The sequence below is a fragment of the Channa argus genome, chromosome 16, assembly GCF_033026475.1.
Source record: "Channa argus isolate prfri chromosome 16, Channa argus male v1.0, whole genome shotgun sequence".
In the NCBI taxonomy this organism is placed as follows: Eukaryota; Metazoa; Chordata; class Actinopteri; order Anabantiformes; family Channidae; genus Channa; species Channa argus.
This window is the reverse complement of record NC_090212.1, coordinates 17,373,001-17,385,412: the sequence shown is the minus strand read 5'-3', so window position 1 is coordinate 17,385,412 and position 12,412 is coordinate 17,373,001. Positions and strand designations below refer to the sequence as shown.

General features: G+C 38.0%; 1 protein-coding gene across 4 annotated transcripts in view; it reads right to left on the bottom strand.

Moving 5' to 3' along the window:
* The window catches only part of sash1b (SAM and SH3 domain containing 1b), a 39,720-nt gene that overhangs the window by 7,372 nt on the left and 19,936 nt on the right, over window positions 1-12,412 (bottom strand). The window contains exons 1-9 of one of the 4 annotated variants that reach the window (XM_067480294.1): window positions 8,061-8,223; window positions 5,252-5,547; window positions 4,988-5,116; window positions 4,301-4,351; window positions 3,767-3,816; window positions 2,059-2,099; window positions 1,631-1,717; window positions 1,397-1,509; window positions 822-923 (exon numbers count right to left, since the gene is read on the bottom strand). In XM_067480294.1, coding sequence (XP_067336395.1) covers window positions 822-923; window positions 1,397-1,509; window positions 1,631-1,717; window positions 2,059-2,099; window positions 3,767-3,816; window positions 4,301-4,351; window positions 4,988-5,032 — 489 coding nt within the window. In that variant the 5' untranslated portion in view covers window positions 5,033-5,116; window positions 5,252-5,547; window positions 8,061-8,223. Of the gene's footprint in view, window positions 1-821; window positions 924-1,396; window positions 1,510-1,630; window positions 1,718-2,058; window positions 2,100-2,173; window positions 3,616-3,766; window positions 3,817-4,300; window positions 4,352-4,987; window positions 5,117-5,251; window positions 5,548-8,060; window positions 8,224-12,412 lie in introns of those variants that run through there. The other 3 variants (XM_067480293.1, XM_067480292.1, XM_067480295.1) reach the window with 3 other exon arrangements.

Sequence of the window (12,412 nt, the reverse complement as noted above, 5' to 3'; positions counted from 1 at the left end):
TTCTTTTCTAGTGCTTTCTATTGTATAAAAATATACTGTAAGTAATATATCTAAATGCTGCATATGCCACAAATAGCCTCCTTTGGAAAGTATGTGTAGCTCAATATAAAATTGTGGTAGGAAACCACAATAGTTTCAGTAAATACCATGCAAACTGTTTTACCACATGTACTATAGCACAACAAACTGGAAAAGGTTTTCTATGTGTGGGAAAATGTTTAAACATTTGAAATGATGATTACAAGAATATAGTTGGTGCATTCATGACTCACGTGATATATGTTGAGGCTTTACCTTCTGAGAAATGAATGCACAGTACGCAAACCCACAATACACATTAAAGTAAAAGCAGCTAAGCAAAAGCCCAACTCTAGAATAGGTTGTCTATAATTGATAGAAACACATCCTGCACTCACACACTAAGAGAAATGGAAAGAAAATACTGTCGAGAGAAACAGTCAGGCCATCCAGACAAATCTAAAAAATGTGCCCTGAACCTGAGCCCCCTAATCACCCCACACATGCATAAAGAGCTGTGGCCTGCATAACAGGGCCCTGTGCTGAATCCACCCGCTCACTAGAGCACAATAGGGGGTTAGTGCTTTGACAGCATTGAATAGAAGTCCACCCAATGCTCTGCAGTTGGAAAAGGTTTTTGAGCTGCAGGGCTTTAGATGGGGGCCCCGGTTCATCGCCAGGACAGAGAGGGAGGGAAAGAGAGAAGGGCTGTCAACAGCTCATGCACAACACCATGACTGAAGTAGTGATTCAGCATTAAAAAGCAACTAAGATGCCTTCAGACTGAGAGCCTAGAAACTTACATTGCAGCTGAGCGGCTCCTTTGTGGAGGGACTGGAGGGATCGGTCCACTCTGCTGGATTTGTTCTAACCGTTTGTCTGTTTTGCACCTCAAACTCCTTCAGCTGCAAAAAACAAGGCAAAACAATGTTATGTTAGCACATAAAGCATTGCTACAGTCGTAACCCACCGTGCAAACCAAATATTAGAAGTATGCAAAAAAAAAACGAGATCTGGGCTTCATGATCTTAATGAATTATGCTTGGAAAACATTTTCACATAACTGAAATGCTGTGAACATGTTATTTAGATGATGACAGATGAAACTCTAACAAGGCAAAACACTCACACTCTAAGACGAGTGCTTGTTGGGCTTTAGCACAACGCACTCATTTCTGAATTGAATACAAGGTGTTTATTTACCAACTTAAAGAAACATATTACATGTTTAACAGTCAGATCTGAAAGTCTTAACAGATTTCTGACTGATTTGATGACTGACAAGGTTTCTTTTCTAGAATGCTAAAAGTTGAGCAATAGAGAAATGCATAGTAGTGACAGATGAAGTGAAGAAGTAAAAGTGTGGCTGACTTCATACCCGGGCCAGGGCTTCTTCTATAGAGATCATATTCTCCTTCACCATCATCATCAGTTGGATACGCTCTTCATCACTCATGGTAATTTCACTGGCCACAAAACCAACATCATCACCTGTCAGGCAAAACGAGAAATTTTATTTTAAAATATTATATAGAAAAAGTTACATTAAACAAAAGTCAATATTACTGATAAGCTACCTTTATAGAAACAGAATTTCCTTGACTTAACATACCTTTTGAAATCTGATGCATCACACCTTTCTGTGACTTTCGTAAACTCTGCCAGAAAGACTTGCTTTTTCTCTTTCCATCCAATTTTCCTATGCAGAACAATGATTCTGATTAACTTTGTGTACAGAATAATGTCTGTAACAGTATCACTGAAGATATACACAACAACATATAAGACAGGAATTGGGTTATGCCACTGGATAAAAGTGCATTCACGTTACAATCTTTTCAAAAACTTTAAAATCAAATTATTTTTTTTTTTAAATAAAATGAATTCAATTCACACTGTGCTATCAAAGAATAAATAAGCTGAAAACTATATTTCTCTATAAGCTTCTATTTTATGCAGAACAGTCATTTTACACAATACTTGCAATCTAGCATAAAGTAAAAGATGCTTAATTGAGATTCACATAAAACTTCAACCTACCTCCGGATCCATCATCAGACACAGATTTGTGCACAGGTAGCCTGCAAGTCAAACACAATATTCACTTAATTTAAATTATTTGAATTGTAAATCAAAGCCCTGAACAGAACAGTACCTGCTATCCAGAGTTATTTTCTTCATTTTCCCTCCTATCCCACCATTGCCCTCAACATGTTTTTCTATCCTCCAGACTTGCATTAGATTAAAAAAAAGTAATTAACAAAATAGTAGTAACAAAAGCACACTGTCTCTCAAAACACTAGCATCATAAAAAAAGACAAATCAAAGTAGTCAAAGCAGATGAAAGACAGGCTGCTCTTGGCTGATGAATAGAGGACAGTTCTCTACAGCCATCGCAAGAACAATAGAGCCTTTTTCACGTCCAGTCCGAGTTTTGCAGCAGTGCTAATGTGGCCTCTGCATTCTCCGCACATTTCCACCCCCCCGTCCCTCTCTCTCCATCCGTCTGCACTGCTTGAGCTGCTCTTCCAGCTGACACTTGTTGCTGGTGCTGATTCAGTTTGCAAACAGAACAGACCTATAGGATTTGTTTTGTAAATTAGACACAGATACTAGTCATATTGACTACAGCAGAAGTGATAGAGGTTCCTACCAGATCCCAATACTAAACATTTTGCACATTAAATATTTTGTAAACAGAGTGGTTTTCAGTGGTATTCTTGAGCTAATGTATCCATTTCTTTTTTTTGTTGCCATGGCCCCTGAGGGTCCAAAGATTACAAAGACAGCTTGAGTGAATGCTCAGCACTGGTCTTCGTAGAGTGCTTTCTCAGTTTTCTCCAAATTTCTCAAAGATGCAATTCTATGTAGACAAATAATATTCTCAAGATGTTGCACATGCAAGTTTTTTCCAGCATTGAACTTAGCCCAATCCTTACTTCTGAAAGTCTTTTTATTCCCAATGAAGGGGCCATATACTCCCACCTACTACAGAAAGTAAGATGAAAACAAGAAAACTTTTCATGAATTTAATTTTGAGTATTTACAAACAGAGCCAGACATAGTAAAAAAATGGACACTTAACTAAATAGCTCTTCAAAATCTTTAGTCTGAAAGACTTAATGGTGTAAATGAATCAGCATCAGTTTTGTCCAGCATTGTGTACTTGCCCCTCTAGGGGGCAGTATAAGTTTTCCTTTGAATCTTCTTAGAATATGTGAGTTCCAGAGATCTGAATACCTAATAATAAGTAAACCCTTATTTTATGGATACTAATTTTATTGTTCTTTTTTAACAAACCAAATTAATTAAATGTGCTGTTCAATCATTATTCATCAGTCAATTCCTTTTTCCTCTTATTCAGCTTCCTTTTGACATATATGACTAATCTTCAAAATGTCTCAAAAGGGACAATGGAGGGAAGGAAGGAAGTTCAGAAGTGGCACAGAAATGTTTCATAAATGTGACAAGTGGGCACAAGGAACTCGAAGAAATGCACGTCCACATGGTGACAAGGCGATAAAGCAAGAATAATCATACATTTAAATTTTAATTATTTCTATCTTAAGAATATATATTTTCTAGGCAAAATAGTCTTATTCATATTTCTTACTACTACTACTACTACTACTACTACTACTACTACTACTACATTATTTATTGCTAATTATAAGAATCTTATTCGTCCCAATTCTGACAGATGCAGATTTCCACTTTTTAAAAAAACTTTTTTTTTTTTAAAATTTACCGTCTTTCTGTTTCAGGAGTTGATGTAGTACTGCTGAATCCAAGAGATTCCTTAAGAAGGTAAAAAATAAATAAAAATAAGTTAATATAAATGCATTTAGTATTTCTTTTTTACATTTTTCTAAACTGTTCTTAAAGATCACATTTTGAGATTAATTTAAAGCTTTTCCAAAATTGCAATTATTAAAACTATTTTAATCAAAAGTAATATGCTGTTTTTAAGTTACAAGTTATTTTAAAATTATGGTAGCAGACAAAATAACCTATACAGACCACATTTTAATAAGCTGCACTATTAAAAAAAAATATTTTAGTGGCAATAAAATTCACATATATTCAAGTTAGAATTCATAACACTTCAACATTCAAGGCCAGCTCTCTGCAGGACACACAGTCAAATGCTATTTTTCAGTCTTCTGATTTATTTTAGCTGTAAATAATCATGACATGGCAATTCCTCTTGCTCCCATTAGCCCTGCTGTCGACTCAGAGGAGGAAGTTGCTTTCTCTGACACATACAGCACTGGACACTCACCTGGATTTGAGATCGGAGCTGTACTGATGCGGTTGCTGAGTCAACCTTTCCCTGAAACGCACATGCATGGGAAGTGGAACAGTAAATTACAGTCTGGTCATGACACAGAAATAGAAATAATATTTAGTTGACTGAAACAGACAGACCGTCTTTAATTATGTCACTGACTGGGTGTTTGCTGCACAGCTAGCAGGTACAGTATTTAAACATAATTGAATTTTATGTGTTTGAAAAGAAAATTGTAGAATAAAGTTTAACTTTTAGTATTTTTTGATGTAGAAATAGCACATAGAAACTATTTAACATAACAAGAAAAACAATACCTGAAAGAAAGTGGAAAGATGAATACCACTCATTTCACTATGCTTAATATTCACCTACAGCCATCAGTCAGATATTTTCTTAGGACTAAGAATGTAAACTGCTACTGCAACCAGTAATCTAAGAACAGAGAGCTTTAGAGGAAGCAAGGAGGCGTCGCCTTTTGGCAGAGACATGCTGAGCTAACAATTGCATGCTGCAACTTTGTAGTGAATGCACATGAGTGATCTCTTTTTTATAATGTCAGCAACAAAGCAAATAAAGTGTATTTCTCTAAATATCAACTATTGCACTGACCCTCCTGTGGGAATGTCTGTTCCTTTAAAAGAGAGACAAATGGACTAACAGGCTAATAAGACTGTTTACCATGTCTGCATGTTGCACTACTTTGCGTTTTCGTAACTCCTCCATCCTTTCACACACGTCGCTTTGAGAGGTGCCGTAGTACTGAGAGTATTCCTGAGCCAGGTCATCAAGGTTTCCCACTGAGCCATCCTGTAGGAGATAAAGCAGCATTCAGACTCTCAGATACGAGCACAGACCAGAAGAGGAAATCAACACCCTGAAGAAGCTGAGGAAGATGCCAAACAACAAACACTAACCACTGTTCTGAAAAGCCATTGTTTTTACCCTTAGTATGATAAGCAGTAACACAAACTGCCAGGAAACACAGAGATAAAGCCCCAGGAGTGAAAAGGCATCAGAGATGTCCAGCTGTGATATTGCCTCCTGTCTTTCATCAGCTTGTTGACTTCCTGGCTACTGACCCCTTTCACCCCCTTGGTTCTCCTCAGACCTGACCCCCTGGCCAGAGGAAGCATCGTGTGACGCAGCTATGACTCTCATCAGGAGTTGGGCTCAGGAGGCCACGGTTCAGTCTACCATGAATCAAAAGGAGTTGATTTTTTTATTGTGCCTTTCACCACCTGAAACAAATATAGTTTATAGAGAATTTGTGCTGCTGTATTAACCTTTGGGATTAGAATGATTATATTGGACTGGTCATGTTAAATAAATAACCCTTGTTCTAGATTAAAGTGGCATTTTATTAATTATAACTAAAAAGTGGTTGATCTGGTTTATTTTACTTAAGATTGATGGACACAGACAGAAAAACACTGTCATCAGGAGCAGCAGATTGTGCTACAGTCATTGGCAGGACATATCACAGTAACAATTTAGACAATGTAACAATGACAATTACAAATAACACACACACACACACACACACACACACACACACACACACACACACACACAAATAAAACAAGTGGCACAGCTACAGGGAATTTGAGAGTGGCCTAAATAAGGCCAACCCAGGTGCAGTGTGTGTGTGGCAGTTCAAAATCCTCATTGCAGGTATCTAATCAGTTCCCATTTCCACATACAGCAGAACAGGAGCAGCCTTAGCACCCATTTAAAAAATAGCCTCTCATCTTCAAGATTCACTCTGCTTTTAGCTCTATTAGAGTCTCCGCCAACTCGAGGAAAACGTGTGACTCTTGAACTGATAATGTATTGACTATAACTTAGAAACAAACTGTTTTGCCTATTTGCATTGTGCGGTTAAATCTGTTTGTGCAACAGGAAATCAGGCGATGACTCAAGTCAACAAAATCGCTCACAAACACAGATAATTAATTAATTAACTATTGCTAACATTTTCTTTAAAAAAAAAAAAAAAACACAGATGTGCTTCAGAAAGCCTATTTTATTTTCCTTTTATTCAGACGCACCTACAATGAGATTTGTTTTTTAGTACATTTGAGCTCCTATAAACTTATTTTCTATTAATAAAAGTAAGCATTTTTATGCAACTGTGTTATTTACAGTAGTTAACTGATGGTAAAGAGCTAGGAAATGCTTTCCATCAAGGACCTTGTATTAGTACTGTGGGAAAATCAATAACTGTTTACACAGTCACATTGTGGAGACTTGCCTTATGACCAATAAATTATAAAAAGATTAGTTTTTTGGTAACATGTAGGAAGACAGACTGACAACCACAAGCTGTGTCTAATGTAAACAGCAAGACACTGTATCACTAAATGGTTTCGTGCATTATTATTATTGTTTTTCTTTATGCCATTCCATTCCATGAAAGTATGCACATTTGGCTGCTGTAAACAGTCTTCTGCAGTGAAAATTAATACTGTGGGCTTAGTTGTCTCATGGCATGACAGAGTGTCACTGGCTCAACTGTCCAGAAAAGAGGGCTATTCATTTGATAAATGACATGGCCCCGGGTCGAAAATGGCCTGAAAACCTGGCAGCTTTTCATACAGTGAAGAAACGAGACAGAAGCTGGCTGAAAAGCTCTGCACTGTGCCTGGCTCCAGCTACTTTTCTGCCTCCGACTACTACTAATCCACATAAACATCCTATTGTGACAGGGCCACATGATACTGAATCGCCTTGAGTGCATCTCTCTTTGTTACATGTGAATGCAAACATGACTTAGGCATATGGAAAACAAACTGACCCAAATGTTACGCACACAATACAAGTTCCATCAAAAATCTTACACACCAGGGGTTGCGGGAAAATATTCCAGTGTGATTTATATTTCCGCCTCTCTCCTAATTAATGGTCTCTTAAGCCAAAACTGCAGCATGAGGCATCAGCCACAGAGCCATGAGAAGAGCGTGTGGTGTCACATTTCTCAGACACTGAGAATCTTATAGGAAGACAATAGATCCACATGCCCTCAGGGCCTAAAGTCTAATTAGTGCCTTTACAATTCTTCTGGCTCGGCTCTTCTTTTCAAACAAGCATACCTAGGTCACGAAGTATGCTGAAATACCATGTATACCTTTATGTTGTCTTAAGAGGTGATGGAAGTAGCTCTGACTTCAGATGTCAACACCAAGACTGTCATATATTTCAGAAAAATTAAACATTAAACAATGTTTTAACACAGTAAAACCTAAATAAACTTATTTAATAGCAGGCTTTTTTTAATACCGCAGGTAGACAAATGTGGCATAACATAATTTATGAACTTAGAACAGCCAAAAGACTGAGAAGTATATCTCTCTATGTATTGTATGACAACTGTATCTCTTCTAAAAAAAAAGAGTCATGTAAAACAGATGCAAATGTTATTTGTCTGTCCATCATTCCAACAATTTCATTTCACTGCATGATTTTAGTTAAGCAGAAAAAAAAAAAGTCTATTTAAAATGTATAAAAGTCTAACTCCTACTTATTACACAGTACTGATTGATGTTTCATAAGATACCACTCTAAGAAATAAACTAACTGAAAACAATAAATCACAAAGTAAAATCTCAAACTGCTGACACCAAATTGTCTTTTACAAAAAAAAAAAAAAAAGTAAAGATTTACATTTTCCACAACTGATCTAAGAACCAAAAACTTAAATTACAAGCTCTAATCATTGGAACACATTCCACTGCAAACATAAAAATACACTCACCACAAACAAGAATCTGGCTGCCAACAGTAGCTACCCAGCATTAGCTGCTCCTCGGTTCTTCCACACTGCTGTAAGTGAATGGCTTCGTTTGAAACTTAACTCAGCTCAGTGACTGAAGGACAATACATCCTGAAGAGAAGGGGAGGGGTGTCTGACACGCAGAAAATCAGAGACAGTTTGGTTGAGAGGAGGTTGGGGGAGTTGAAACCACATATGATGTTGATGCTGATGGGTTGGGCGCTCTACTCTTTCCAGCTGTGGGCTATGGCGACTCTGTGACTCACACTTTCAAACAAACCACCACCTCTAGTTTGTGAGTTTGCCTGCCTGTTTATGTCTGCAGGAGGGTTAATGTTATGTGTCAGGCCAGTAATGGCTGGGTGAAATGCTAGATAGGAGTTTGACCAGATATGTCTCCCTCTGCTGAAATCTAACTACAGTATGCAAACCTGAAATTTAATTTTTAAACAATTGACTATATAAATGTTGATTTGTGTGTGTGTGTGGTGTGTTTGTGAAAAATTTCCAAAACTTCCAAAAGAAGTTCAACTGGGTTGAGATCTGATCACTTTAAAGACCCTAGCACATGATTCACATCATTTTCATATTCATTATTCAGTGATCTTGTGCCATAAGATGGTGATAAAGTTCTCCTTTGAGAGAAGAGACAATTCCCATCACAATGGAAATGTCTGATCGTACGGTAGGAGGATGGTAATCACTCAGAACTACTATGTATTGATGTGCAATGACCTCTTCCTCTAAGGGGGAAAAGTGGCAACACGGCTTTGTTTTCAGGGTCATCTGCTGACCAAGACCTTTTGCTTACTTTGTACCTCACTCGTAAGTTGCTTAGGATAGTAAACATATTTAAACGTGAACAGACATCTAGTACTACCTCACAACGTTTGACTAAACAGTATAGCAATTTATGCACCAGAAGGTGGCAGCAAATAGTAACACTACAATGTCCATCAGTTACTAATGTGCCAATATTAGAAAACTAGAGGTGGGGATCATTAGTTAAAAAGCTTAAGTCAGTGCACTGAAGTTGGACTACATCCTGGCCTACAGCCGACTGAAAAAGTAAACTAGACACACTTAGGTGGAAAGTAATTTTTTTCCCTGTGAACAGAAACATAGCAGAGTAATGGTTATTAATTCTTAGTTTACTAATAAACTACTTAATGGTATCAAATGTAAAGTCTAGTCTCTTGCCTTAGAAGAAAACAGATGTAGAAGAAGCAGCAATGTTCTTCCCACATAGGAAAAGTATCTTTACATATCCTTAAGTAGTACATATCAGGGTGGTGACCTTGTTTTCTGGTAGTATTAGTGGGTAAGATTAAATGTGCTGAGAAATAACCCTCTGCATCTTTGTCTAATCGTGACCCTATTGCCTCTAATCTTCATCTTTTATAACTGAGCATAGACTTCAGAGCAGTGAGCAGTAACAGTAGGAGTGTCAGATCTGTGGCAGGAGGCCGCAGATTATGCTGAGCTGCAGATGGATGGTTTAGATGGTGGAGGGCTATGTTCTGCTCACAGTGCCAAAGGACTGAGACAGCTCATGTCAGAAAGGGCAGTTTTCTGCCCAGCTACACAGCAGTGGGCTGCTCATGACCTCAGACTACACAGGAGAGCTGGAGATGGTTGGTACCGCTCTCCATCAGGTAACTTCTTTCCTGACGCTGCTAAGTCTCCTGTTTTTGTCATGTGCCAGCCTGGAATGCCTGAGCACTCATCTGAGCTTTGATCCCTGTGGAGATCACTCAGTGCTCAAGAGAGTGACACACAATCTTTACTGCATGTCCATGGAATGAATAGAGCTTATTGGTACTCTCAGTATCACAATGCATAGCAAATTCTGAATAGTGGAAAACATACTCTGAAAAGTCCAGTTCTTAGGCAGAACTTGTCATGATGATAATTTTTGTTGAGTAACTGCATGTTACATTTACATGTTGTTGCAAATATAACATGCAATTTTGGATGGGTTAATTAAGGCAATTTTCTGAAACCTTAGAGAACCAGGCAATCATTGAACTAAAGCTTAAACATTAATCTTTGAAAAAACTGCAAACACAAGCTTTTCACATGTGTTATTTTACCTACCACAGACTGACCCTTTGTGCTTGATGATTTGACTTCTGCCATTTTCAATTTATTTGGAGAAAAAGTGGCTGCAAGTTGATTTATTGGAACAATCTTCTGCTGAATAAATCAAACAAATGGTAGGAACAAAATGTCACACTTTTTGTACAGAGAAAGTCACATGGTCATTGCCACAAGTTTATGTGCTGACCTACAAATAGTGCGGAATCTAAAATAATTCTTCCTCACTTTAAATGTCACAGCATCTTGTGTTTTTAAATCCTGATTAGTTCCAACACAGGACTAAACTGTTGTCGTGTGTTTCCTGTGCTGTTGCAATGCAAAAACTCCTTCCTGCATATCAAGAAATTTCAGTTAAAAATAGATGCAGCATGCCACAGAAAAAGGGGTCTGTGAGTAGCAGCAGAATATATTTTATGTTGTAGAAAACTAAAAACTAAGTGACCGCTTCTTAGTTTTACGTTCTTTAGATTTAAAATAACCCATTTTTGACATTCTCAAAGAAGCTCTGAAATGAATTAAAAATACTGTAGAATCAGAGAGGAGTCTCACACGACAGCAATGATATCTATTATAACTAAAATAAATAAATAAACATTTTCTGAGAATGACTGCTGTTCCAGAACATCCAAGGGGCAGGTCTAGAGAGACAGCCCTGGGGCTCTCTAAAGTGAAAAAGAGGATCAGTCGAAGAGCTTAACCATTCATGTCGAGTAGTGAGTGGATTTTGACAAGTCCCAAATGAGCGTTTTATCAGAAAGGTTGCACTGTGACAGGCACAGTCACAGATACACAAACTGCACATTGAAAACCTGGTCTTGTTTAAATTGCATTATCTTGGTCTATTTCATCCCATAATTCACCGAGAAAGTATTTCTTACTGCAGACAGAAATAATACCCACATCACTGCATAAGATTTCTGATGGTCTCATTCAGAAGGGGAAGTAGACACCAACAATCTCAAATTGTTTTTTCACACTAGAAGGGGACACTGAGTGTTATCAACAATAACTATAAAAATACAACAAAAATTTAAGTGGTTTTCAAAAAAGCAAATTAAAAACTACAATGTTGACTTCTGGCATGCAGCCACAAATAAAGATCACTGAGGAAAACAGCCAGGGGTTCAGATTAAATAGGGACGCAAGTGAAACTCCAAAGAAGATTAAAAGGGCATGCAGAAGGCACAGAACAAACCTTTTTGTCCACAGTACTACAACTGGCAAATTTGATGGGGATTTTAAACAGTAGCTTAAAATGCAGGACCAGATTTAGATGCAAGAAATATGATAGTTAACATTTTGTAATATGTGATCAATACACAGCACCCTGTAAATTGTTATGCACTGAAACTTGTTTCGAAGCAGCTTCTGGGCTGTACCTTCTCCTTAGAGTATGTTTAATTCAGTAGTGCATAGATAAAATTGTAAATCATCTACTTTAAACTTCAGTTAAATTATATGCATGGAAATCCTGTGTGCATTAAATTCCCTCTGGATGGCAGTGTGTTTTTGTTGTGTGGGAAGCCTGTACTAGATTGTTCCTGTTCCTTGGAGCATGTTTAATTCAGTGGTGCTGAAAACAAATACTGAGACCTCCCCTTTAAAATTCACACCTTCAAAACCCCATGTGCAGGACTCTGTGAATGATTCTAGGACCATACTGAAGCAGCCCCTGCATTGGTTGTATTCTTTGGACCATATTTAATTCAGAGGTGCTGAAACATTTCATCTGTCCCTCACCCTGTGCTCGGGTAATTACCCATGTGTGACTGTGTTGCAATCTCCTGAGACACGGCTGCCAGCTCGGAACATCTCTGGGTGTATTATCAGTGTGGAAGCTCACCCCTCAACAGACCCACAATATCCACTGATCCTCCCGTGAGACACGGGAATCAAGGGCAGCTGTCAATCATGCAATTTAAGATCATGGGGCCCCAGAATGAGGTCATTCTACATGGTGTGAAAAACAAGTGAATTGGTCGAGTCAAGAAAGAAAAACACATTTCTCTTTAGAAAGGTCCATGAGAAAAACATGCTGAGGAGACACTCATTCTATGTGAAAAACACTATGGCGGCAGCAAGTTACAAAAACAAATGACAAAGACTAGACTGCAAGCAAAGTGGGCTTTCTGCAGCCTTCTGGACAAAGATCTCACATGTTGTTACTGGAATCTGCTGGAGCTGCTCTACCAGTTTGGGGGTCACAGCCCCCAGTGGTTCCCATTACCATGGGT